The following is a 25,967-nucleotide window of genomic DNA, read 5'->3' on the forward strand; positions in this document are numbered from 1 at the left end:
AGTTATTAAAATATGGCAATTTTGTCTCTGTTTGTTTTTCTGTCAGATAATTGTCATGTTTTATCAATCTCGCGTGAACTAAAATTATCATGAAAAACGTTTCGTTGTCATGCTTAAAATCCGGATGTTTAGGATTTATCATTTCCGAAAAATTATTGTGAAATCTTCAAACTGGAAAGTGTCCAGTGCAACGATTCTGCTATTCATGTCACCTGAAAGCTCGAGACTGCACGTCTCGGCGTTTTCCTTTTTTCATTTTCCTTGAGTGGATCATGTGCGTTTGATGTAGAATGAACGGCAGATTGCTCGGTGGCTGTGCTCTCAAAGTCGCTGAAGCTGACCTCATTGCTTATGTCAGTCTGACTCCACAAATGACAGATCGCTCGGTGACTTTGCTCTTCAAAACCACCGAAGCCGTCCCTCGAAAAAACAAAAACACTGAAGCCGAGTCCGACAAAGCACGCTCGGCCGGCGAGGCGAGTGAGAGTCAACCCAACCATGGAGTCCGGCGGTGCAGGCGAGGTGCGGCACTGGAACGCCGACGTCAACGGCGTCTCCCTCCACGTCGCCGAGCAGGGCCCCGCCGACGGCCCGGCGGTGCTCCTCCTCCACGGCTTCCCGGAGCTCTGGCTCTCCTGGCGCCACCAGATGGCCGCTCTCGCCGCCCGCGGCTTCCGCGCCCTCGCCCCCGACCTCCGCGGCTACGGCGACTCCGACGCCCCCGCGGACCCCGCCGCCTACACCATGCTCCACGTCGTCGGCGACGTCGTCGCGCTCCTCGACCACCTCCGCCTCCCAAAGGTGCGTACCTCTTGGTTTCTTTTTCCTTGGCCGCCGCGAGTGACGCACTGACGCCGGCGCTGGCGCAGGTGGTGGTGGTGGGGCACGACTGGGGCGCGCAGGTGGCGTGGCACTTCTGCCTGTTCCGGCCGGACCGGGTGCGCGCCGTCGTCGCGCTGGGGATCCCGTTCTTCCCCCGCTCCCCTCGTCCGATGGCGGAGATGTTCGCCGCGCGCGGCGATGGGTTCTACATCACGCAGTTCCAGGTGCTGTGATCCTTGTTCCAGGTGTATTCTGACTTAATTTCAGCATTCATTCTTCTTCTTGCCAATGCCATGGGGGGGACCTGATACAGCATGGAAGCAGTGAATTGGTTGTGTGAAATACTGAAATGGAAATTAATCACATACAAACTGAAGCAAATGTTCAAAGGAAAAATTATGAAGCAGATGCTGATACGAGGGGGCTAATTGGTTTGAATCTTTGAACTTCTATGCTGAAGAAGCATAGATTTATTAACCGATATTATGCATCTAAATTATGATCCAAATTGTTTTCTGAAAATTAGAACAAATACATCATCTATTAACATTTTGCCAGGGTAACATTCTATAATCAGGACACAAACGCTAAGATTATTTTTGTGGGTCCAAAACTACAGTCTAAGGTCCAGGATGGCACCAAGATGAGAGCGCGGCGATTTGGTGCCCGCACTCAGATGAGCCCAGACATGAACAGTACAGCGTTTTGAAAGGGGAAAAGGTTAAAAAAATCAATGTTTTTTGTGGTGCAAGATGCTTCTGTGCGTGAACTCCGTGCAAAATTTTGTGAAGTTAGAGCTCGTGGCAAAAAAGACAAATTTTGGACGAGCTCCTGAAATGTCCAAACTTCACAAAATTTTGCAAGGAGTTCACGCACAGGAGCATCTTGCACCACAAAAAAAATTGGAATTTTTCGAACTTTTTTTCTTTTTAAATCGCGGTACTGTCCACCTGGCTCTGGGTTGAATTATCGCTAAGATGAGCATATATTTGCCTTGTAGTTGCAGTCATGATCTGCATACCAACTTCGCCTTATTTAAAGCTCATCCCTGCAGGAGCCTGGAAGAGCTGAAAAGGCATTTGCTCGGTACGATGTCGCAACTGTCCTAAAGAAGTTCTACTCCCTTCAATTAGATGACCTTGCTGCCCCTCCTGGAGTAGAGGTCATAGATTTTTTTGAGGCATCATCATCCCCACTTCCTTGGATGTCGGAGGAAGAACTGGGACAGTATGCCGAGAAGTTTCAGAAGTCTGGCTTCACAGGACCCCTCAACTACTACCGCGCCATGGACACGTAAACTTCATTGCTTACATTCTTCCTATGGTTTCCATTTTATGTAGCTCATACGCACGAATTCACGTCAAACACAGGAACTGGAAGCTTACTGCGCCCTGGCATGGTGCAAAGATCATGGTGCCTGCGAAGTTCATCGGGGGTGAGAAGGACATCGGTGTCGAGTCCTTTGGAGTCAAGCGCTACATCGAGAGCGGGGGTTTCAAGTCCAATGTTCCTGATCTTGAGGTTTCCATCATTGAAGGACACCATTTCCTCCAGCAAGAGCAGGCCGAGAGGGTGAACTCTGAGATACTGTCCTTCCTGGACAAGCTTTCTGGAGAGGAAGCACATAATAAGAACGAAGTTGGCGAGGAGGTGGGTAACTAAGAACCGAGTAAAAACTAAAAAGATAGTGTATGAGCTTGTTTTAGATTGTGAAAGTTGTCTTTTCTAAACTGAAATATAAAGCTGGTGGACCGACATACTCAAATAAATGTCAGAGATAGGCTTCAATAAAGTGTACTCCTGGTTAACAGAATACAAAGGGGACCTTCGAAGGTGAACTCCTTTCTAATGTGGTACTCCCTCCGTTCGAAAAAACTTGTCCCAAGCTTATCCCTTAAATGGATGTATCTAGCACTAATTTGATGTTAAATACATTTATTTGGGGGACAGGCTTTTTCGGACGGAGGGGGTATGGAATAAGATTGTGTTGGAATGTATAGATTCTAAAATTCTAGTTGCTGAGCAGCCTATGTTCGGAGATCTTGTACTGAACAGTGAACATGGAGATAGTATTGAAGAAAAATGGCAACTTAATGTTGTTTATATCCTTATGAAACGATAATAAATACCTCAATGTTGTCTTTTTTTTACGGGAAGCCATCCGGCTAGCTTTATTGATTGGCAATAATAGTTACACCGTTCAAAAGAGAAGTAGTGGGTTCATCGACCCAGAATACAATATTTGCAGAATTACTAGAAGACCTAGCATCCAAATTGGCTTCTCATGGGCATCCAAATTGGCTTCTCTTGGACAGAATTCAAAACTAGCATCATCAGAACCGTACTGCAGAACTTGCTGTTGATGAGAATCCACTATCATGTAAAGTTCCGATAACTTGATGAGCACAATCAGATTGAAGTATGATTTTTATGGTGCCCCATCTGCTGGTCTAGCAAGCCCATCTCTTGCTGCACTTGATTCGGCCATAACAGCGTCGAGGGCGTTGTTAAATTTTTTATTTTTTTTAAACCGAGGCAAAAGATTTGTCTCATATATTAATTAAGAAGGAGGATAAAATTTGTTACAATTCACCCAAAAAGCGACAGGAATGATTACTCTCGCAATACAATTGACCCTAACTTCTTTGCCCCGGCGATGACCCAAAGTTTCGCCTCCCCCAAGATGATGTTTAGCAAGATCGGTGGGGGCGCGCTCTTGTGCCGAAATACCCGTGCATTCTGCTCATTCCATATGGACCACGAAACTAGCATGGTGAGAGAGGCCATTGCCTTCCTATCACGCGTGTGAGCACCGGTTCGGCTTGCCCACCAATCCTCAACATTGTCCTCCATATGACAAGTGGAGGTGTCCCAATCCTCAAGGCGAAATTTCTTGATGACCAAGTTCCACAACTGAAGAGAGTAACGGCATTTGTAGAAGAGGTGGGGTCCACATTCTTGCACCCTCCCACAAAGGGGGCAAAGGCCGCAGTTTGGCCGTCCCCTTTTAGCCAACCTATCGGCAGTCCATATTCGATCTTGAATTGCCAACGAAGCAAAAAACTTGACCTTTGACGGTGCCCAAACCTTCCACACCATTTGGTCCATGGGAGAGAGGACCATGACGAGGAATTGCGCTTTGTAGGCGGAAGCCGCCGAGTAGTGGCCACTGAGAGTATGCTTCCAGACAATGTCATCCTCAACAAGTCCATCAAGATGGATCTCCTGAAGCAGCATCCAAAGGGTGAAAAATTGACAGATGTGCTCAACGGTAACAATGGTTTCTGGGTTGATCTTGAGAATCCATTGTCGTACTTTAGGGCCTCCCCCACCTTCCAAATCTTCCTCGATGAGGCCTGAAAGATGAGCGGGGCAATATCAATGCGCTTGCGCCCAAGTAGCCAGGGGGGCTCCCGAAAAGGGGTCCTCATCCCGTTGCCCGCTCTGATGGTTGTCGAGGCATAGAAGAAGTTAAGGTCCTCCTCATCACACGGGTTTCCCATCCCCACCCACATCTTGCTTGGCTCCTTCCACTTGAACCATGGCCACCTCAAGCACAAAGCACGCACAAAATTGTCGGTGTTGAGAACCCCAAGGCCTCCATACTCATGCGGTCGGCAAACAATCTCCCAATTCACCTTACATTTTGTCCCGGCCGTCGTATCGGAGCCAGACCAAAGAAAAGCTCGTTGAAGCTTATTGACATTACGAAGGGTGGTTGGTGCAACAACAACAAGGGGAGCCACTCGAAATGTCCACATTTCTTCAGAACCTGAAAAACAAGGTAAACAGGGGGCGACGGCGGCATGAACCCTAGATCAGATCCACCGCCCAAATTCGATGGAAAAATAAAAACATCAGGAGAATTTAGATAAGCTGCTTGGTGTGGTACACGGATCTAACCTGCCCCAGTTGTGGCCTGCTCAAGCATTTGATGAACTCGCGCCCACGGTTGCCATTTTCCTCCTTCACACAAGTCAAACCCTTCAGAGGCTCCATGCGCGGGCAATCGGGGCATCTTGTCAACGGCATTGGACCGTACTGCGGCCATGATTGACGGGAGGCCGAAGTTGAGCTAGACATCACTCATCGGCGGCGCGCTTCGTTGCCAGAGAAGAGGGAGAACAAGGTGGGGAAAGGGGAAAGGGGAAGTGCAAGCAATGGGGGTGGGCTGACTCGGGCTCGTGGATGGCTCGGGTCGGGGCACACTGATGAGCGGGATGAGCACAAGCATGCTTATGTGGATAAGTTGTGGGTTCCGCACGCATGTGAGTAAGTGGTGGGTCCCACATTCATGTGGATAACTGATGGGTCCCGCGTGTCATAACTCAAACCACTGACCCCTTGTGTTTTGCATTTCATGGTTAAACAGGGCAATGTCGCATTGAAGCTATAGTTGGCTGCAAATACGTCGCACTAGAGATATTTTCGTTAACTACGTCGCTCCTTATTCAATTTATCTCAAAGATGTCACACAGGAGCTATTGACCTGCAATAAATCCCCGGTAAAATATGTGCTCTGATTGTAGGCCGCATCGCCATTCAGCATATATGCTCCCTCCGGAGGCCGCTTCCAACGAGCATTGCTTTTCTGAATTTGCCTCCTACAGCTTCTTGTACAGTTCAACGTCAGTCGGCGCTCCAGTTGACATGATTGCCCTGTTAACCGGCTGGACATCTTCCGCATGTGTCAACTGCCGTCTTTCCCGACAAAATAAACCATTCAGCCACAAGAATAAGTCCCCTCACACGGGTTTCTGGAGATAATAATAATACTCCAGAAGCTCTTCGAGAACAGCCGCTCCTTCCCTGTCAATTCTTATTAGCACGCTACGAACAAGGTCGTCAAGTCTAGGCCCCACCCATCAATCTCAGCCGCACCTGCCAAGGGAGGCCCACCTGCAGGTCAAAACCACTGTTGACTAATGCCACATCAGGAGCAAATGGAGACAAACCACCCAGGGGTTCTTTCATCCGGTATGGGTTTGTTTAGGGGGTGAAAAGAACAGAAAAATAGATGAGGGGGTAATGTGAACGAAAAAAGTCCATTTTACTATCCTGAATAAAGTGGGTGGTTCACTTTACCCCCTGATCTATTTTTTGGCTCCTTCTATCCCCCAAACAAACCAAAACCAGACAAAACACCTCCCTGGCTGGTTTGTCTCCACTCGCTGCTGATGTGGCACTAGTCAACGGTGGTTTTGACCTCGGTGGGCCCTCCTTGTCAGGTCGGGCGTGGGCATCCCCGTCGCTCCCTCGCGCATCGTTCCGGCTCCAGCGCAACCCCGCCGACGAGCCGCGTCGCCACCTGCTCCACCCCGCTGGCCCGCCTCCTCCCGCGGCTACGCCGCCCCGCCGTTTGCCGTGGCGCTCTCGGTGAGCATCCCGCTCGACCTCGCCTCGCTCATCCGCGACATTGGCTCCGGCGCCGTCCGCCCCGTCGCCGCTCCGGCCGCGCGCCTGCGCCGCCCCGCCTCCTCGCCGAGCTTGCGCTGTGGACCCCAGCCGCCCTCACGCGCTGCTCGTGTCGTCGTCCCCGGCCGCCCGCCGGCTCCGACCGCCCCCGCTCTGCCCTCGCGCGCGCGGCCCTGTCCGCGCCCAAGCCGGTCCAAGCCGCTCTACCCTCGCGTGCGTGAACCCATCGTTGAGCTTGGCCGCGCCCAGCCTCCCCCGCTCGACGCACACCGGCTCCGCTCGCCGGTTCCGACCACGCATGCTCTGCCCTTGCGCACGCAGTCCAGTCCGCGCCCAAGCCGGTCCGTGCCGCTCTGCCCTCGTGCGCGCGAACCCGTCACTGCGCCTGGCCGCGCTCGGGGCGCGCCGGCTCCGCCCGCCACGGCCGCCTGCCGGCTCCGCGAGCACCAGCTACCGCCGCTGTGGCCGGCTAGTACTGCAGTAGGGGGCCACCCTTTTTTTCTTTTTTCTGTTTCTTTTTTAAAAAAAAACTGATGAGTGGGACCCACCGGCAGGTCAGATACCACCTTTGACTGTGTCCACGTCATCATCTGGTCTGGGTAAACCACCTAGGGTGCTTTTTTGTCCGGTATGAGATTGTTTAGGGGGGTATAGGAACCGAAAAATAGATCGGGGGTAAAGCGAACCACCCACTTTACTCAGGGTAGTAAAATGGACTTTTTTCAATGTGAATCACCAATTTTATTCAGGGTAGTAAAATGGACCTTTTTCTTTTTTAGGGTATATGTGTTTAGTCATCTTGTGTGAGGCTTAATCCTCATTTTCCAAAATTAAGAAAAAATGCAACCAGACAGTTCTCATTTCCAATTTTTTTATCAGGTCACAAAATTCATTGTTATTAGAACTGTATTCTTTTCTAACAGTTAGGTACGAAAAACACCATTCTGGGTCACCGAGTATCTCATGTTCGAACCTAATCCTTTCATTTCACAAATCCATTGTCGTCCAGCCCGGTTAGGATACCTGGCTTTCACCCAGGCGACCCGGGTTCAAATCCCGGCAATGGAGCCTTTTTTCTATTCTTTCAACTATACCTAAATTTCCAATTTTTTTCTATTCTTTCAACTATACCTAAATTTCCAATTTTTTTCTATTCTTTCAACTATACCTAAATTTCCAATTTTTTTCTGTTCTTTCAACTTATACCTAAATTTAAATTGCAGCTCCTGCTACCGAAATTTAAACTTTTGAAAACTAGCTATCAAGAAGGTTCACGTTGGACAATGCAAGGCAGACAAATTGCGTTACATACTCACATGATTTGTTACATTGCACAATGCCACTGACACTAATGTACACGCTATACAGGAAATGGGTGCCGGAAGATATGATCTCCAGCTAACTAGGGAGATCACCTAGTATTATTTAGTCACAGAATGATCTCCAGCTGCTTTTTTGCTTATTCTTCTTTCTGAAAGGCGGAGTCGCCACTTGAATTCTGATGCGTGGCTCCAATTTCTTGGTTCATCAGTTTGTGCTCTTATCCTGGAGAAAGGAAAAAAATACAAGTTGATGGGGAATCACCAGAAAAGCTAAGGACAAAATACAAGTTGATGGGGAATCACCAGAAAAGCTAAGTGATTATATTTGTATACTGAATGACGGCACATTTTCCAGTGTTGCAAAATGGGAACATTATTTACTCCTGAGACGTTTGGTTTTATTTAGTTCGACACGGGATCCTGGTTTACCAGAAAACCATTATAGGGCTCTCTAGGTGGGGTTGAAACTCGCAGCCTCCAGGAGAAAATGAGGTGCACCGCTACCACCACTGTTTCTGTTAACTCAAATATTCACATTGTCGAACATTACTGTTTAGTTCAGCTCGTTAGAGACAGAGAAATTTTACATAAATGGTAACAAATGGATCCAATCTTCTAGGTTTGAATACTTCTCAAGACTTTCATCGGTATGGGTCAAAGTATAATGATGGCCAAACGTAGACTTGGGATACACTTTGTTGTGACAAAATGGAAAACAAAGTGTAAAATTCAAAGATATGGTCAATTGTTAATGCATACCTTGACAGTGAAAAGGACACTGGAGTCAAAAACTTGTTGTCCAGCGGTAGCCTTCAGCCCTTCTATATAACCTGCCCAAGGCGCCTTCACAACGTGCTGATAGAAGGAATACAAGAGAGTTATGTCAGCATTGACTAATTTGATCAACAATTTACAAAACATCGTCAGCAAGTTCATTCGGACCTCCATCTTCATTGCTTCTATAACCATGACAGGCTGACCATCTTCCACGTGTACCCCATCCTTAACCAGAACCTTAACGACCAAACCAGCCATTGGTGCCAATACACTCCCTTTTGGATGTGACCTTCCCTCGGAAGCCTGGCTAGGTTGAGAACTATCATCGAGTAAATGCTCAGCCCTCATGGTTTGCCTGTAATGATGGTGATGCTTCCCATGCCAGATGTGTATATGTTTGCTATTATCCTGAAAACAGCAGCGGAAGAAAAATTCAGTGATGAAATAACAGTCAGAAGAAACTAATGAATAAGCTCCAACCTCCATAGAAGGTATCAGGGCGTAACCTTTGAATAAAATGCTAATGTCACGTCTGTTTGCACACCACCAACTTCAACCCGGAAATCATGTTCACTCCTACCATCTACTTTGACATCAAAACCAGGAGAAGAGCCATCTTCAGTCTGGTCACAAGTCACAAGGGGAACAATGAGTGAAGGTATTGGTCAAGTGTTACAAACTTGTATTAGTATTCACACCTCAGCAAAGAAGCTTCCAAGGTTTTACAATTAAACAAACCAAAAGCATAAGAGGTTCTGTGTGTTAATTAATCACCTCAATGAAGTAGCCTCCATCAGATCTATATGTAACCAATAATTTAAGGAGCTCATCACTCAACCCCTCAAGTTCTTCATCTAACTCAAATTCCATCAAACGCTTCGCAGAGTGATGCATCCTGAAAGGTGGACGGGTATACCATACCGAAAGCGTCTTGTCACCTACCGACAAACATATGTCAATATCAGGTCATGTTGCCAATGTTGTTGAGTGACAAAACAAAAGGGCAGGCACATGACATACGAAGAGATTCTTCGGAGCTAATGTGATCCTTTTTACAAATGCAGGCAGCAGCCAAAATTGCACCGAGCTTAGCTGCATCATGTGCTTCACCCGAGGCCTTAGCAGAAGTACTTTGAAAATCATCTTTGTACCGCTCAATGAAATGTGTATCAACTAGGCCTCTTTCGAAGGCATTATGGCCTGCGAGTTCTTGAAGGAAAGCAACATTTGTAGGCAAACCTGCAATCTGTCTATTCATTAACTACAGCATGATAGGGACGGAATGATCAGAAGTACCACATCAGAATCCTTAAGTTGGCAGTTTTTTCGCAAACGATAATTAGTAGTAAATTTCCAAGTAACTAGGGCTCGTGGAAAAATTAATAATTGATCAGCAGAAAGAGGACACTAAAATATATTAAAAATCAAAGAGAGAAGACTTCTATATAGAAGTGTAAATTAAGGTGATGGGCATATATACCTGAAAGTCCGACAAACAGTTCTTTAGCTTGACTAGTGCAGCATTGCGACTTTCACCCCAAACGACAAGTTTGGCTATCATGGGATCATAATGCATGCTGACAGCATCTCCTTCTTCGACTCCAGTTTCAACTCTTACTGATCAAGAATATGTTACCAACACCACACCGAAAAATAACTAGTAAAAATTCTGTCGCTGGATATCTCCAAAACTTACCTGTTGGGGAAGACAGGACTGGTCGATAGTGATGTAAGGTCCCTGTTGCAGGAAGAAACCCTCTTGGAACATTTTCGGCGTATATTCGGGCCTCAAATGCATGTCCTGGATCAAGGTACACTGATGGTTAACAAATAGTTCTTACTTTAACTGGCATTATGATTTTTAATTGTTAATGATACCAACATAAATATAGAACCTAAGATCACCCATATAATTTGAGTAAGTAACTTAGAATAACTAATATTATTCATTTTACATAAATTAAGGTTAATGAATATTAGCTCAAGTATCAAGAGAAGACATTCAGATTATGTGCACCCTGCGCCCAGGGTTCGACTCCAGTCGGGAGCGGATTTCTGGCGCCTCACCCAGGTGGCTCCTTCTACAAAAATATGTCCTGGGTGCTAGTGCCCATGGATCTCTTTTTTTTTCAGATTCTGTGCGTATTTGTTAGATGCATAAAAGGTTCTGACCCGCTTCTAGAGAATGGTTGGATTCCTTTTCTCTTCTGGATGATAAATAGATCCAACAAGGCAATAAGCTAGAGAAGTGAACAGCAATAAGCAAGTCAATTTTGCTTACTCACTAAGAGACCTGCTTAATGAGTTTAAGCACAAATAAAGCATAAAACAATGCTTGCATCAACAGCATGATGTACAGTACTATCAGGCTAACTGATAGAGGTTGGATCTTCGAAGCATAACACAAATACGGCTAGAAGAGATGGTTATGTGATGAAGCTTAAACATATATTAGTGTTGAGGATGAGAACATGAATGCTCTGCAGGGCTTACCGTTTAATGGAACCTGCTCCTGAGATAATGGCAGGCGCTCTCCATTTGCAACACGTATTTGCCACTCCACAAGATCTTGACCGACGATCATCTCTGTTACTGGGTGTTCAACCTTCAAAGATCAAGGTGAATTTGAGAGAGAGCGAGAGTATGGAAGCTAGCACATACTTTTTTGTATTTAAGCTAAACGTGGTTACAAGGCTATCCATAATTCCATATACAGATGGAATAACATATGTGATCACTCAGGCTTGTCTGCTAGATTTGAACATATTATTCCACCTTTATGGTTCTTGCACTTTTGGGTTTTACAAGGTACTAAAGCATCTATATGATCAACTGATACTCATAAACATAGTACCTGGAGTCGAGTATTCATCTCCATGAAATAGAATTCTCCTGAAAGAGTATCCACAATAAACTCCACTGTTCCAGCACTGTAGTAACCAACTGCCTTCAACACAAAGAATCCAATAAGTGACCCTGTGTATAAAATATAAAGATTAAACAGAATAACTATTGCAGAACATAGGGTGGGGGGTTTTGTAGCTTGAAAGTGTTAAATTGGGTACTGTTTCATAAATAGTGAATGAACTAAACAGTGTAATGAACTGAAAACATAAGAGCATCAGATCAACATCTTCAATCACAGCATGCAATATTGTGTAGAAATATCAAGTATGTCACCTTCGCAGCCGACACAGCAGCTTCACCAATATGAGTCCGAAATTCAGTTGTCACATTTGGCTGCAGTCAGTACATAAACGGTTAACGTTAAATGTTACTTTCTTCAAAGGGAAACCGTGGCATTGACAGGTAATAAAGCCTTACAGCTGGTGCTTCCTCGATGATCTTCTGATGCCTTCTTTGTAGACTGCAGTCCCTCTCGTAAAGGTGAATAGCATTTCCATGTTTGTCACCAAATACCTACATATTGAAATAGTGCCACATTAACCATCATGTTTCTTTTGATCGTCTGAGTAGATCAATTTAGGCAAGCTGTTGCAATAAGTTTGTACAATCATAAGAAAAAGTAATCAAAAGAAGTGGTACCCATTAATAACACAGGGCATAAATTAAAACGAAATGGCAAGTATAAGTTCGTTATAATTCATTATTCATAATAGTGAATGCAAATATCATTCGAGTCTTATGGAGTAACGACTAACAAGAAGGAGCAAACAAACAAATCAGTAGATATCAGACTGAAACTGCATCTATAAATACTTGTTTGACTGTTCAGAGAGTACACAAATGGTAGTTTATATCACATCAACCGAGGACCTGCGCGCATTGAGAGAAGGATTGTGGAAGGAATGAAATCAGAATGTTACCTGGACTTCTATATGTCTGGGTTGAGTAATATACTTCTCAATCAACAGTGTGTCTATACCAAATGATGCTGCAGCTTCACGTTGAGCACTCCGTACAGAATCCACAAAGTCATCAGGCCCTTGAACTATTCTCATCCCCTTGAATGCAAAGATCAAAGATCAAAAGAAGAACATAGAGAACAGAAGACTTAATTGAGATGAGCGATGTTATGAATAAGCACGCTCTTAAATTTGATCATGTGACTCACACACAAGAGAACCTACGACTGCATACACAAATGCATTCCACTCTGCATAAAATTGGAAACTTTAAATAACATTGTAACAAAGCCTTCCCAGCGTACCTTGCCCCCTCCACCGTGTGTGGGTTTAATCAAAACTGGATATCCAATCTTATCAGCTTCAAGTTTTAACAACTCAATGTCTTGGTCAGCCCCATGGTAGCCTGGAACAAGCGGTACACCAGCAGCACCCATGATCCTCTTTGACGCGCTATTTTTTACAGAATGTCCTTAGAACGTATTGCCCGATGTATACCAAAAAAAGGGGGTACTGCCACTGTTTCTAAATGTAAGACGTTTTGGCAGTTTAAATTGAACTGCCAAAACGTTTTATATTTAGCAAGTAGCAACAGAGGGTGTAACATTTATGCAAACTACATGGCAAGAATATTTACCTCTTATCACCCATATCTCGGATTGCAGATGGCGGTGGCCCAATAAACGTTAGCCCCTCAGCTTCGCAGAGCTGAGCGAAATCTGCGCTCTCTGAAAGAAACCCATATCCAGGGTGGATTGCCTACAAGAACATATATCTGTCAGGCTTCAGAAAAATAGTATCCCATCATGACACACCACGACGTAGCACATAAATTGGCAAATGCACACCAAAACCAAAAATGCAGTAGTCCAGAAGTAATAATCAGTAATGTCTTTTAGGGGGTTTCAGTTATGTTGTTAATCCTAACGAATGACGAACATTGGACAGTTGGGATGGGACTGTTATAGGACCGCATCGCAAAGCAAAAAAACGTGATCGCAGCAGCAGCCACTCGTTTGGCAATCAGCAGTTCAGCACACAACTCAGCGAGCGCATCATGTGGCAGAATTCCAAGCAAGGGACGAGGCTAAGCGTACAGAGCAGCAAGCGGTGCTAGCTGATCCGAGTGCCACATTCGCCAAAGCGTAACGAGCTGCGGCTGGAGGGGCAGTAGTACCTTGGCGCCGGTGCGGAGGGCGGCGTCGACGATGGCGTCGGCGTTGAGGTAGCTCTCCCGCGCGGGGGGCGGGCCGAGCCTGACGGCCTCGTCGGCGGCGCGCACGTGCAGCGCGGCGCGGTCGGCGTCGCTGTACACGGCCACGGTGGCGATCCCGAGCCGCCGCGCCGTCCGCATCACCCGGCACGCGATCTCCCCCCGGTTGGCCACCAGCACCTTCTCCACCGTCTGGGACCGCGGTGGTTCGTCGGAGGAGGAGAGGAGCCTGCAGGGGACGGGGCTCGTGCAGTGGTGGCGCCGGCGCCGGAGGTGGTGGTGCAGGCGGAGGAGGCGGGAGGCCATCGCCGGTGGCGTGCGAGCCGAGCGCGGCGGAGTGGTGGGGTGGGGTGGGGACTGGGGAGTGGGCGAGGCGGAGTGGCGGGGCGATGGGCCTGGTCGGGGATATGTTTGTTTGGTTTGGTGCGGCTGCTGGGCTGGATAAGCGTGGTGACTGGGGACGGACGAGACGACGAGTCCCCGACGTTTCTTCCTCCTCCAGCGATGTCGGAGGCGGGTGAGGGATGGGCTGACGGCTGACGCGGACTGGCCACACTGCTCAGTGAACACACGTGTTGCATGCGCGTGCTTGAATTTGGGATCAAACTGCACAAAATCTCCCGTGAAATTTTGAATACCTGGCAAACATTCCCTGGAGAGCATTTTCCCGACGAACGCTCAAATTGCCATGCGATTTCGATTAAATTTGCCATGACAATTTTACTCGATTTGCCATTATCAGAAGAAAAGGTTGCCATGTGCCGCAAAAGAATATGCGAACGATTTCTAATAAGATTGCCATCCACGTGATCAGGGTCCAATGGTTGTGGGGACGTTTGCTAGGAGTTCCCCAATTAACATTTTCTCAATTTTTTTGTTACACTGTTTCCGAAACACGCAAAAGCTTTTGCATGTCATTGCATTAAGAATGAGAGAGGCTTTGCAAATTCAGTATTACAAGGACCAAAGCTTAGCCTACCACCTAAAAGCACATAAAACAATATACGTCTCACTCTGACCAACCTCCCGCCCAAGGGCGCGATTCCTTTGCTTCCATGCAAGCTGCCAGATGCGCCATTCTGCAAGGATCTTAGATGCCGCTACAGCCTCCACCGATAACTCGTTGTCGAAGGTTCTGACGTTCCTTTCCTTCCATATTGAGAACATCACCAGGTTGATCAGGGCATTTAGCTCTGCCCGACGCTTGCAAGGGGTATTGTTATGCGCTTCTTCTCACCATTCGACCACGCTAGAGTCAAGCTGGGGGGCGGATGGCGAGACCAACTACTGGGCCACTAACTGCCAAATCATCCTTGAGAAGGAGCATTGCATAAAAAGGTGGTTGATGTCCTCGCCTGCTGATCGCAAAGGATGCACTCCGGCTGATGTTGTACCCCCCCCCCCCCCTAGCTTGCAAATCGATCTGTCGTCCAACGCCTATTATGTAGCACTAGCCACCCGAAGAATTTCATCCTCAGCGGAGCCAGAGAAGACTATAACTGAGATGCTCCTGGCAGCCTTGTTTTGCCCTCGAAGAATGCTCGATACGCCGTTTGAGCAGAGTACACACCCGAGGTCGTCTATATCCACCTGAAGGAATATGGAGTTGTTGATAATTGTCATCACAAATAGTCTTTACTGTTATTTTTTGCTCCCTTTGCCTAGAAAAAAAAAACAAGTCATTTGTGTTGTAGTCGTTGTGTGGGCGGAGTTGTAAGTCGAAAGGTTGTATTATGTCTTTCTTTAGTCGCTTATTCTTTAATTTCACCTGAGAACGGAATTTAGGTCGGTCGACTTTTGGTGGGAAGGAAACAGAGGGTGCTTGGAGCATCGAGGCTATTAGTTCACCAAAGAAGCTAAGCACCGTGTCTATCTTAGGGGTGCGGGGGTGCAGGTTCGCCGGGGAATATAGGCCTCTGCATCTATCTTGTGGTGTAGGGGCTACCGGCATCGGAGTTGGAGATCGGTGAGGCTTAGAGGGATGGTCGGGGAGGTGGGGGTTGAGGGGAGGGCAAGGCTGGCGCGGGAGCGCCGCTGGTTGTGGGTGGTGGCAGCAGGCGGCCCGGCCACGGCGAAGGAAGAAGAACACGATCGATTTTTCAGGAAGAAAATGTAACCTGGTCGTTTGTTTTTTGTCTAACGCTTCAGATTGGTCCTGGCAAAATTGACTTACCCAATATATGTTTTTCAGTCGACTTGTATCTAGTCAATCCATTAATGATATGCCCATTTATGCATATTCTCGGTAAAAACATATTTTTGATATTTAAAAGATTGTTAGTTTGATAACCGTGTGAAGGATGCAACCCTTTCAATAATGTTTTGTTTATGATGCACGAAGTCATCGTATGACGAAAAAGGGTTTCCCCCGTTTTATATTATAAAGCCACAACACCCACAACAAACATCATCGAAAGTTCAAGATCCCAAGCTCAAGAGCCAAGTGTGACAAGGAAAATAAAGAAGTCTTGCTGGGGGTACAAGACAACAAACCCCTACATTGAAACTTCTACTAGCTCCATTGTATTATTGGCTCCAATCCTTTTTCTCACTATTATTATCCTTCAATTGAAACTTCTACTTCTTTTAGGCGATGTGAGCAGTGATACGTCCATTTTGTATCATGCTTTTATATCGATATTTATTGCGTCATGGGCTGTTATTACACATTATGTCAAAATACTTATGACTATTCTCTTTTATTTTATAAGGTTTACATGAAGGGGGGAATGCCGGCAACTGGAATTTTGGGCTGGAAAATGAGCAAATATTATAGACCTATTCTGCACATATCCAAAAGTCCTGAAACTTCACGGGAGCATGTTTCAGAATATATAAAAAATATTGGGCAAAAGAAGTACCAGAGGGGGGCTACCCACCGTCCACGAGGGTGGGGGGCGCGCCCCCTGCCTCGTGGGCCCCCTGGCAGCCCTATGATGCCCATCTTCTGCTATATGAGGTCTTTCGTGGAGGAAAAAATCATAAGCAAGCTCACGGGACGAAACTCCGCCACCACGAGGCGGAACCTTGGCGGAACCAATCTAGGGCTCCGGCGGAGCTGTTCTGCCAGGGAAACTTCCCTCCGGGAGGGGGAAATCATCACCATTGTCATCACCGACGATCATCTTATCGGGAAGGGGTCAATCTCCATCAACATCTTCACCAGCACCATCTCATCTCAAACCCTAGTTCATCTCTTGTATCCAATCTTTGTCCCAAAGCCTCAGATTGGTACATGTGGGTTGCTAGTAGTGTTGATTACTCTTTATAGTTGATGCTAGTTGGTTTATTCGGTGGAAGATCATATGTTCAGATCCTTTATGCATATTAATACCCCTCTGATTATGAACATGAATATGATTTGTGAGTAGTTACGTTTGCTCCTGAGGACATGGGAGAAGTCTTGCTATAAGTAGTCATGTGAATTTGGTATTCGTTCGATATTTTGATGAGATGTACGTTGTCTTTCCTCTAGTGGTGTCATGTGAATGTCGACTACATGACACTTCACCATTGTTTGGGCCTAGAGGAGGGCATTGGGAAGTAATAAGTAAATGATGGGTTGCTAGAGTGACAGAAGCTTAAACCCTAGTTTATGCGTTGCTTCGTAAGGGGCTGATTTGGATCCATATGTTTCATGCTATGGTTAGGTTTACCTTAATACTTCTGTTGTAGTTGCGGATGCTTGCAACAGGGGTTAATTATAAGTGGGATGCTTGTCCAAGGAAGGACAGTACCCAAGCACCGGTCCACCCACATATCAAATTATCAAAATACCGAACGCGAATCATATGAACGTGATGAAAACTAGCTTGACGATAATTCCCACGTGTCCTCGGGAGCGCTTTCCTTTATATAAGAGTTTGTCCAGGCTTGTCCTTTGCTATAAAAAGGATTGGGCCATCTTGCTGCACCTTATTTACTTTTATTACTTGTTACCCGTTACAAATTACCTTATCATAAAACTATCTATTACCGATAATTTCAGTACTTGCAGAGAATACCTTGCTGAAAATCGCTTGTCATTTCCTTCTGCTCCTCGTTGGGTTCGACACTCTTACTTATCAAAAAGGCTACGATAGATCCCCTACACTTGTGGGTCATCAAGCAGTTTCTCTAAGTTTAATGTTGTATGGTATGATTCCACTGAACTGATATAATGGCTTTGTTTTAGGTAGTTATCGAAGTGATTGATAGCGCTTGGGCATCATCAACTTCTTAGGGGACACGCTGTTATCTACTATATCTAAATAGCTAGCCCTATTACTAGATGTCTCTGAACATACGTGCTTCCACATCACCTTAATTATTTGTAGCCATCCGATCAAAATCTTTGACCTTAAAAGTTATGCATGTACTCATAAGTTACACTTCTTGCATCACCATGCAAACTATGCCACTTCATTAAATCATGCATGTATTTTCTTCCCCGGGAATTAATTCATAAATGCTAGACACAATTTATTTTTTTGTGCTAACTTTTGTGTAGTCATGAACAATATATGTTGGACCCTTGGAGCAAAAATATATAGTTCACGCTTCACATATTTGTTAAAAGATGGTGTCACATTATGTCAGTGCCAAAAAAGTTTCTCTTTTTATGCATCATATTGTGTCACTATGTTTTATTGTTTTTAGGACATAAACAAAGAACCCTCTTATATTTGTATTTTCATTAGTTTTTTTTAAAGCATTTATTGATGCATTTGTTTTAACATGTTTCCGCAAACGCGCGGGCATCATCTAGTTTTAGGAAAGCACGCATATAAAAAGCCCAAAAGGATGATGTTGTCCTCATAAACCGAGCGCACGTGCATCGGTAAAATTTGGTTTAAAGCATAGCTAGATTGAGGTTTCTAACCATCAAAAATTATTTCAATAAAAATAGAGGATGTGGGAAAATGTATCATGTTTGATCCAATTTGATGACAAACTTTGTGAGATTCTAACCAACGTATGTATCCTACAAAGGGAGAGGTCGGATACATGTAGAACTCTTGAAAGTGCATTTATGCCTCTGGATTGATTTGGTGTTCATGATAGTCAATTAAGGGACTAATGAGGTCGTTAAGTGTCATATCGGGTTTCTATCCAAAGAGGGAAGGTTGTTGAGCACCGACACCCCCGTAAAAATGAAAAGAACACATGCGAGGATTTCTGAAGAATATCTTGTGACCTCGTTTTATTTCATCCAATCTTTGGAGACTCCCAACACAATGTCAAGAGGTAGCTTGGATGGCCAATATACTGTTGGGAACGTAGTAGAAATTCAAAATTTTCTACGCATCACCAAGATCAATCTATGGAGTAATCTAGCAACGAGGGGAAGGAAAGTGCATCTACATACCCTTGTAGATCGCTAAGCGGAAGCGTTCAAGTGAACGGGGTTGATGGAGTCATACTCGTCGTGATTCAAATCACCGATGATCCTAGTGCCAAACGGACGGCACCTCCGCGTTCAACACACGTACAGCCCGGTGACGTCTCCTATGCCTTGATCCAGCAAGGGGAGAAGGAGAGGTTGGGGAAGACTCCATCCAGCAGCAGAACGATGACGTGGTGGTGGTGGAGGAGCGCGGGACTCCAGCAGGGCTTCGCCAAGCACTACGAGAGACGAGGAGGAAGAGAGGTAGGGCTGCGCCAAGAGGGAGAGGATCTCGTGTGTCTTGCAGCCTCCAATACCTCAAGTATATATAGGGGAAGGGGAGGGGCTGCGCCCCCACCTAGGGTTCCCTCCCTAGGGGTGGCGGCAGTCCCCAGATCCCATCTGGGTGGCGGCCACAAGGGGGAGAGGGGGAGGCGCACCTGGGGTGGGCCTTAGGGCCCATCTGCCCTACGGTTTGCCCCCCTCCCCTCTTGGAGGTGCCTTGGGCCTTGGTGGGAGGCGCCCCAGCCCACCTAGGGGCTGGTCCCTTCCCACTATTGTCCGATGTAGGCCTCTGGGGCTGGTGGCCCCACCTGGTGGACCCCCGGACCCCTCCGGTGGTCCCGGTACACTACCGGTGATGCCCGGAACACTTCCGGTGGCCAAAACCATACTTCCTATATATCAATCTTTACCTCCGAACCATTCCGGAACTCCTCGTGACGTCCGGGATCTCATCCGAGAATCCGAACAACATTCGGTAACCGCGTACATGCTTTCCCTATAACCCTAGCGTCATCGAACCTTAAGTGTGTAGACCCTACGGGTTCGGGAAACATGTAGACATGGCCGAGACACCTCTCCGGTCAATAGCCAACAGCGGGATCTGGATACCCATGTTGGCTCCCACATGCTCCACGATGATCTCATCGGATGAACCACGATGTCAAGGACTTAATCAATCCCGTATACAATTCCCTTTGTCTAGCGGTACGATACTTGCCCGAGATTCGATCGTCGGTATCCCGATACCTTGTTCAATCTCGTTACCGGCAAGTCTCTTTACTCGTTCCGTAACACATCATCCCGTGATCAACTCCTTGATCACATTGTGCACATTATGATGATGTCCTACCGAGTGGGCCCAGAGATACCTCTCCGTTTACACGGAGTGACAAATCCCAGTCTCGATTCGTGCCAACCCAACAGACACTTTCGGAGATACCTGTAGTGTACCTTTATAGCCACCCAGTTACGTTGTGACGTTTGGCACACCCAAAGCATTCCTACGGTATTCGGGAGTTGCACAATCTCATGGTCTAAGGAAATGATACTTGACATTAGAAAAGCTTTAGCATACGAACTACATGATCTTGTGCTAGGCTTAGGATTGGGTCTTGTCCATCACATCATTCTCCTAATGATGTGATCCCGTTATCAACGACATCCAATGTCCATGGTCAGGAAACCGTAACCATCTATTGATCAACGAGCTAGTCAAACTAGAGGCTTACTAGGGACATGGTGTTGTCTATGTATCCACAGATGTATCTGAGTTTCCTATCAATACAATTCTAGAATGGATAATAAACGATTATCATGAACAAGGAAATATAATAATAACCAATTTATTATTGCCTCTAGGGCATATATCCAACAGTCTCCCACTTGCACTAGAGTTAATAATCCAGTTCACATCGATATGTGATTAACACTCAAGGTCACATCCCCATGTGACTAACACCCAAAGAGTTCTGGGTTTGATCATGTTATGCTTGTGAGAGAGGTTTCAGTCAACGGGTCTGCAGCATTCAGATCCGTATGTACTTCGCAAATTTCTATGTCATCTTGTAGATGCAACTACTACGCTACATTTAGAGCCATTTCAAATAACTGTTCTACTTGGAGCTATTCTAAATTGTTGCTCCATTATACGTATCCGGTATCTCTACTCAGAGCTATCCGGATAGGTGTTAATCTTGCATCGACGTAACTCTTTACGTCGAACTCTTTATCACCTCCATAACCGAGAAACATATCCTTATTCCTCTAAGGATAATTTAGACCGCTATCTGGTGATCTACTCCTAGATCACCTTTGTACCCTCTTGCCAAATATGTGGCAAGGCACACATCAGGTGTGGTACTCAGCATGGCATACCGTATGGAGCCTATGACAAAAGAATAGGGGACGACCTTCGTCCTTCCTCTTTCTTCTGCCGTGGTCGAGCTTTAAGTCTTAATTTCATACCTTACAACTCAGGCAAGAACTCCTTCTTTGACTGATCCATCTTGAACACCTTCAAGATCATGTCAAGGTATGTGCTCATTTGAAAGTACCATTAAGCGTTTTGATCTATCCTTATAGATCTTGATGCTCAATGTTCAAGTAGCTTAATCCAGGCTTTCCATTGAAAAACACTTTCCAAATAACCCTATATGCTTTCGAGAAATTCTACATCATTTCTGATCAACAATATGTCAACAACATATACTCATCAGAAATTCTATAGTGCTCCCACTCACTTCTTTGGAAATACAAGTTTCTCATAAACTTTGTATACACCCAAAAACTTTGATCATCTCATCAAAGCATACATTCCAACTCCGAGATGCTTACTCTAGTCCTTAGAAGGATTGCTGGAGCTTTGCATACTTGTTAGCATCTTTCAGGATTGACAAAACCTTCCGGTTGTATCACATACAACCTTTCCTCAAGAAAATCGTCGAGGAAACAATGTTTTGACATCCTATCTGCAAGATTTCATAAATAATGCAGTAATCACTAATATAATTCCAACAGACTCTTAGCATCGCTACGAGTGAGAAAGTCTCATCGTAGTCAACTCCTTGAACTTGTCAGAAAACATCTTAACGACAAGTTGGGCTTTCTTAATGGTGATACTGACCACCATTGTCCGTCTTCCTTTTAAAATCCATATGCACCTAATAGTCTTACGACCATCAAGTAGTTCTTCCAAAGTCTACACTTTGTTTTCATATATGGATCCTCTCTCGGATTATATGGCCTCGAGCCATTTTGGAATCCAGGCCCACCATCGCTTCTCCATAGCTCGTAGGTTCATTGTTGTCTAGCAACATGACTTCCAAGACGGGATTACGTACCATTCTGAAGTAGTACGCATCCTTGTCATCCCACGAGGTTTGGTAGTGACTTGATCTGAAGTTTCATGATCACTATCATAAGCTTCCACTTCAATTGGTGTAGGTGCCGCAGGAACAACTCCCTGTGCCCTGCCACACACTAGTTGAAGAGACGGTTCAATAACCTCATCAAGTCTCCACCATCCTCCCACTCAATTCTTTCGAGAGAAACTTTTCCTCGGGAAAGGACCCGATTCTAGAAACAATCCCTTATTGCTTTCGGATCTGAGACAGGAGGTACACCCAACTGTTTTTGGGTGTCCTATGAAGATGCATTTATCCGCTTTGGGTTCGAGCTTGTCAGCCTGAAACTTTTCACATAAGCGTCACAGCCCCAAACCTTTTAACAAATGACAGCTTAGGTTTCTCTAAACCATAGTTCATACGGTGTCATCTTATCGGAATTACGTGGCGCCCTATTTAAAGTGAATGTGGTTGTCTCTAATGCCTAACCCATAAACTATCGTGGTAATTCGATAAGAGACATCATGGTATGCATCATATCCAATAGGGTGCAGTTATGATGTTCGGACACACCATCATACTATGGTGTTTCAGGCTGTATTAGTTGTGAAACAATTTCCACAATGTCTTAATTCTGTGCCAAACTCGTAATTCAGATATTCATCTCTATGATCATATCATAGATATTTTATCCTCTTGTCACGACGATCTCTCACCTTCACCCTGAAATTACTTGAACCTTTCAATAATTTAGACTCGTGATTCATCAAGTAAATATACTCAACATCTACTCAAATCATCTATGAAGTAAGAATATAACGATATCCACTACACGCCTCAGCACTCATTGGACTGCACACATCAAAATGTATTACTTCCAACAAGTTGCTTTCTAGTTCCATTTTACTGAAAACGAGGCTTTCAGTCATCTTGCCCATGTGGTATGATTTGCATGTCTCAAGTGATTCAAAATCAAGTGAGTCCAAACGGTCCATTTGCATGGAGTTTCTTCATGCATATACACCAATAGACATGGTTCGCATGTCTCAAACTTTTCAAAAACGAGTGAGCCCAAAGATCCATCAACATGGAGCTTCTTCATGCGTTTTATACCGATATGACTTACGTGGCAGTGCCACAAGTAGGTGGTACTATCATTACTAACTTATATCTTTTGGCATGAACATGTGTATCACTACGATCGAGATTCAATAAACCATTCATTTTAGGTGCAAGACCATTGAAGGTATTATTCAAATAAACAGAGTAACCATTATTCTCCTTAAATGAATAACCGTATTGCGATAGACATAATCCAATCATGTCTATGCTCAATGCAAACACCAATCTCGATGGTAGAGGGAGCGTGCGATGCTTGATCACATCAAGCTTGGGAAAAACTTCCAACACATATCGCCAGCTCACCTTTAGCTAGTCTCCGTTTACTCCGCAGCCTTTTATTTCGAGTTTACTAACACTTAGCAACCGAACTGGTATCTAATACCATGGTGCTACTAGGAGTACTAGTAAAGTACACATTAACACAATGTATATCCAATATACTTCTATCGACCTTGCCAGCCTTCTCATCTACCAAGTATCTAGGGTAATTCTGCTCCAGTGGCTGTTCCCCTTATTACAGAAGCACTTAGTCTCGGGTTTGGGTTCAACCTTGGGTTTCTTCACTAGAGCAGCAGTTGATTTGCCGTTTCATGAAGTATCCCTTCTTGCCCTTGCCCTTCTTGAAACTAGTGGTTTCACCAACCATCAACAATTGATGCTCCTTCTTGATTTCTACTTTTGTGGTGTCAAACATCGCGAATATCTCAAGGATCATCATATATGTCCCCGATATATTATAGTTCATCACGAAGCTCTAGCAGCTTGGTGGTAATGACTTCGGAGAAACATCACTATCTCATCTGGAAGATCAACTCCCACTCGATTCAAATGATTGTTGTACTCAGACAATCTGAGCACAAGCTCAACAATTAAGCTTTTCTCCCTTAGTTTGCAGGGTAAGAAAATCGTCGGAGGTCTTATACCTCTTGACGTGGGCACGAGCCTGAAATCCCAATTTCAGCCCTCGAAACATCTCATATGTTTCGCGACGTTTCAAAATGTCTTCGGTGCCTCAACTCTCAACCGTTTAACTGAACTATCACGTAGTTATCAGAATGTGTATGTCAGATGTTCGCAACATCCATAGACGACGTTCGAGGTTCAGCACACTGAGCGGTGCATTAAGGACATAAGCCTTCTATGAAGCAATGAGGACAATCCTCAGTTTACGAACCTAGTCCGCATAATTGCTACTATCAACTTTCAACTAAATTTTCTCTAGGAACGTATCTAAACAGTAGAACTGAAGCGCGAGCTACGACATAATTTGCGAAGACCTTTTGACTATGTTCATGATAATTGAGTTCATCTAATCAAATTATTTAATGAACTCCCACTCAGATAGACATCCCTCTAGTCATCTAAGTGAAACATGATCCGAGTCAACTAGGCCGTGTCCGATCATCACGTGAGACGGACTAGTCAACATCGGTGAACATCTTCATGTTGATCGTATCTTCTATACGACTCATGTTTGACCTTTCGGTCTTCCGTGTTCCGAGGCCATGTCTGTACATGCTAGGCTCGTCGAGTCAACCTAAGTGTTTCGCATGTGTTCCGAGGCCATGTCTGTGCATGCTAGGCTCGTCAACACCCGTTGTATTCGAACGTTAGAATCTATCACACCCGATCATCACGTGGTGCTTCGAAACAACGAACCTTCGCAACGGTGCACAGTTAGGGGGAACACTTTCCTTGAAATTATTGCGAGGGATCATCTTATTTAAGCTACCGTCGTTCTAAGCAAATAAGATGTAAAACATGATAAACATCACATGCAATCAAATAGTGACATGATATGGCCAATATCATTTTGCTCCTTTTGATCTCCATCTTCGGGGCTCCATGATCATCGTTGTCACCGGCATGACACCGTGATCTCCATCATCGTTTCTTCTTGAAGTTGTCTCGTCATCTATTACTTCTACTACTATGGCTAACGCTTTAGCAATAAAAGTAAAGTAATTACATGACGTTTAAGTTGACACGCAGGTCATAAATAAATTAAGACAACTCCTATGGCTCCTGCCGGTTGTCATACTCATCGACATGCAAGTCGTGATTCCTATTACAAGAACATGATCAATCTCATACATCACATATATCATTCATCACATCCTTTTGGCCATATCACATCACAAGGCATATGCTGCAAAAACAAGTTAGACGTCCTCTAATTGTTGTTGCAAGTTTTTACGTGGCTGCTATAGGTTTCTAGCAAGAACGTTTCTTACCTACGCCAAAACCACAACGTGATATGCCAATTTCTATTTACCCTTCATAAGGACCCTTTTCATCGAATCCGATCCGACTAAAGTGGGAGAGACAGACACCCGCTAGCCACCTTATGCAACTAGTGCATGTCAGTCAGTGGAACCGGTCTCACGTAAGCTTACGTGTAAGGTTGGTCCGGGCCGCTTCATCCCACAATGCCGCCGAATCAAGATAAGACTAGTAACGGCAAGATAATTGACAATATCGACGCCCACAACTACTTTGTGTTCTACTCGTGCATAGTAACTACGCATAGACCTAGCTCATGATGCCACTGTTGGGGAACGTAGTAGAAATTCAAAATTTTCTATGCATCACCAAGATCAATCTATGGAGTAATCTAGCAACGAGGGGAAGGAGAGTGCATCTACATACCCTTGTAGATTGCTAAGCGGAAGCGTTCAAGTGAACGGGGTTGATGGAGTCATACTCGTCATGATTCAAATCACCGATGATCCTAGTGCCGAACGGACGGCGCCTCCGCGTTCAACACACGTACAGCCCGGTGACGTCTCCTACGCCTTGATCCAGCAAGGGGAGAAGGAGACGTTGGGGAAGACTCCATCCAGCAGCAGAACGATGGCGTGGTGGTGGTGGAGGAGCGCGGGACTCCAGCAGGGCTTCGCCAAGCACTACGAGAGACGAGGAGGAAGAGAGGTAGGG

The 25,967-nt window shown here is 45.4% G+C and overlaps 2 protein-coding genes and 1 non-coding gene across 3 annotated transcripts; 2 read left to right on the forward strand and 1 right to left on the reverse strand.

The window, feature by feature from the left end:
* The first annotated feature begins 412 nt into the window (after positions 1-412).
* On the forward strand, positions 413-2,972 carry LOC125507869 (epoxide hydrolase 3). The gene is made up of 4 exons (XM_048672393.2): positions 413-801; positions 870-1,046; positions 1,877-2,115; positions 2,193-2,972. The coding sequence occupies exons 1-4, from the start codon at positions 499-501 to the stop codon at positions 2,482-2,484; spliced, it is 1,011 nt and encodes a 336-aa protein (XP_048528350.1). The 5' UTR covers positions 413-498; the 3' UTR covers positions 2,485-2,972.
* Positions 2,973-7,231: 4,259 nt separating this feature from the next.
* TRNAE-UUC (transfer RNA glutamic acid (anticodon UUC)) lies at positions 7,232-7,305 on the forward strand. The gene has a single exon. It is a non-coding gene; the product is annotated as a tRNA-Glu (tRNA).
* Positions 7,306-7,496: 191 nt separating this feature from the next.
* MCCA (methylcrotonyl-CoA carboxylase alpha chain) lies at positions 7,497-13,821 on the reverse strand. Its single transcript, XM_048672394.2, has 16 exons — positions 13,380-13,821; positions 12,840-12,961; positions 12,508-12,655; positions 12,164-12,301; positions 11,661-11,756; positions 11,517-11,576; positions 11,191-11,283; positions 10,830-10,941; positions 10,033-10,137; positions 9,817-9,953; positions 9,357-9,582; positions 9,111-9,274; positions 8,843-8,959; positions 8,502-8,744; positions 8,319-8,414; positions 7,497-7,782 (listed from the first exon to the last, which is right to left on the reverse strand). The coding sequence occupies exons 1-16, from the start codon at positions 13,719-13,721 to the stop codon at positions 7,765-7,767; spliced, it is 2,217 nt and encodes a 738-aa protein (XP_048528351.1). The 5' UTR covers positions 13,722-13,821; the 3' UTR covers positions 7,497-7,764.
* Between the last annotated feature and the right edge of the window lie 12,146 nt (positions 13,822-25,967).

This window comes from Triticum urartu, chromosome 5A (assembly GCF_056163025.1).
Source record: "Triticum urartu cultivar PI428250 chromosome 5A, HENAU_Tu73, whole genome shotgun sequence".
In the NCBI taxonomy this organism is placed as follows: domain Eukaryota; kingdom Viridiplantae; phylum Streptophyta; class Magnoliopsida; order Poales; family Poaceae; genus Triticum; species Triticum urartu.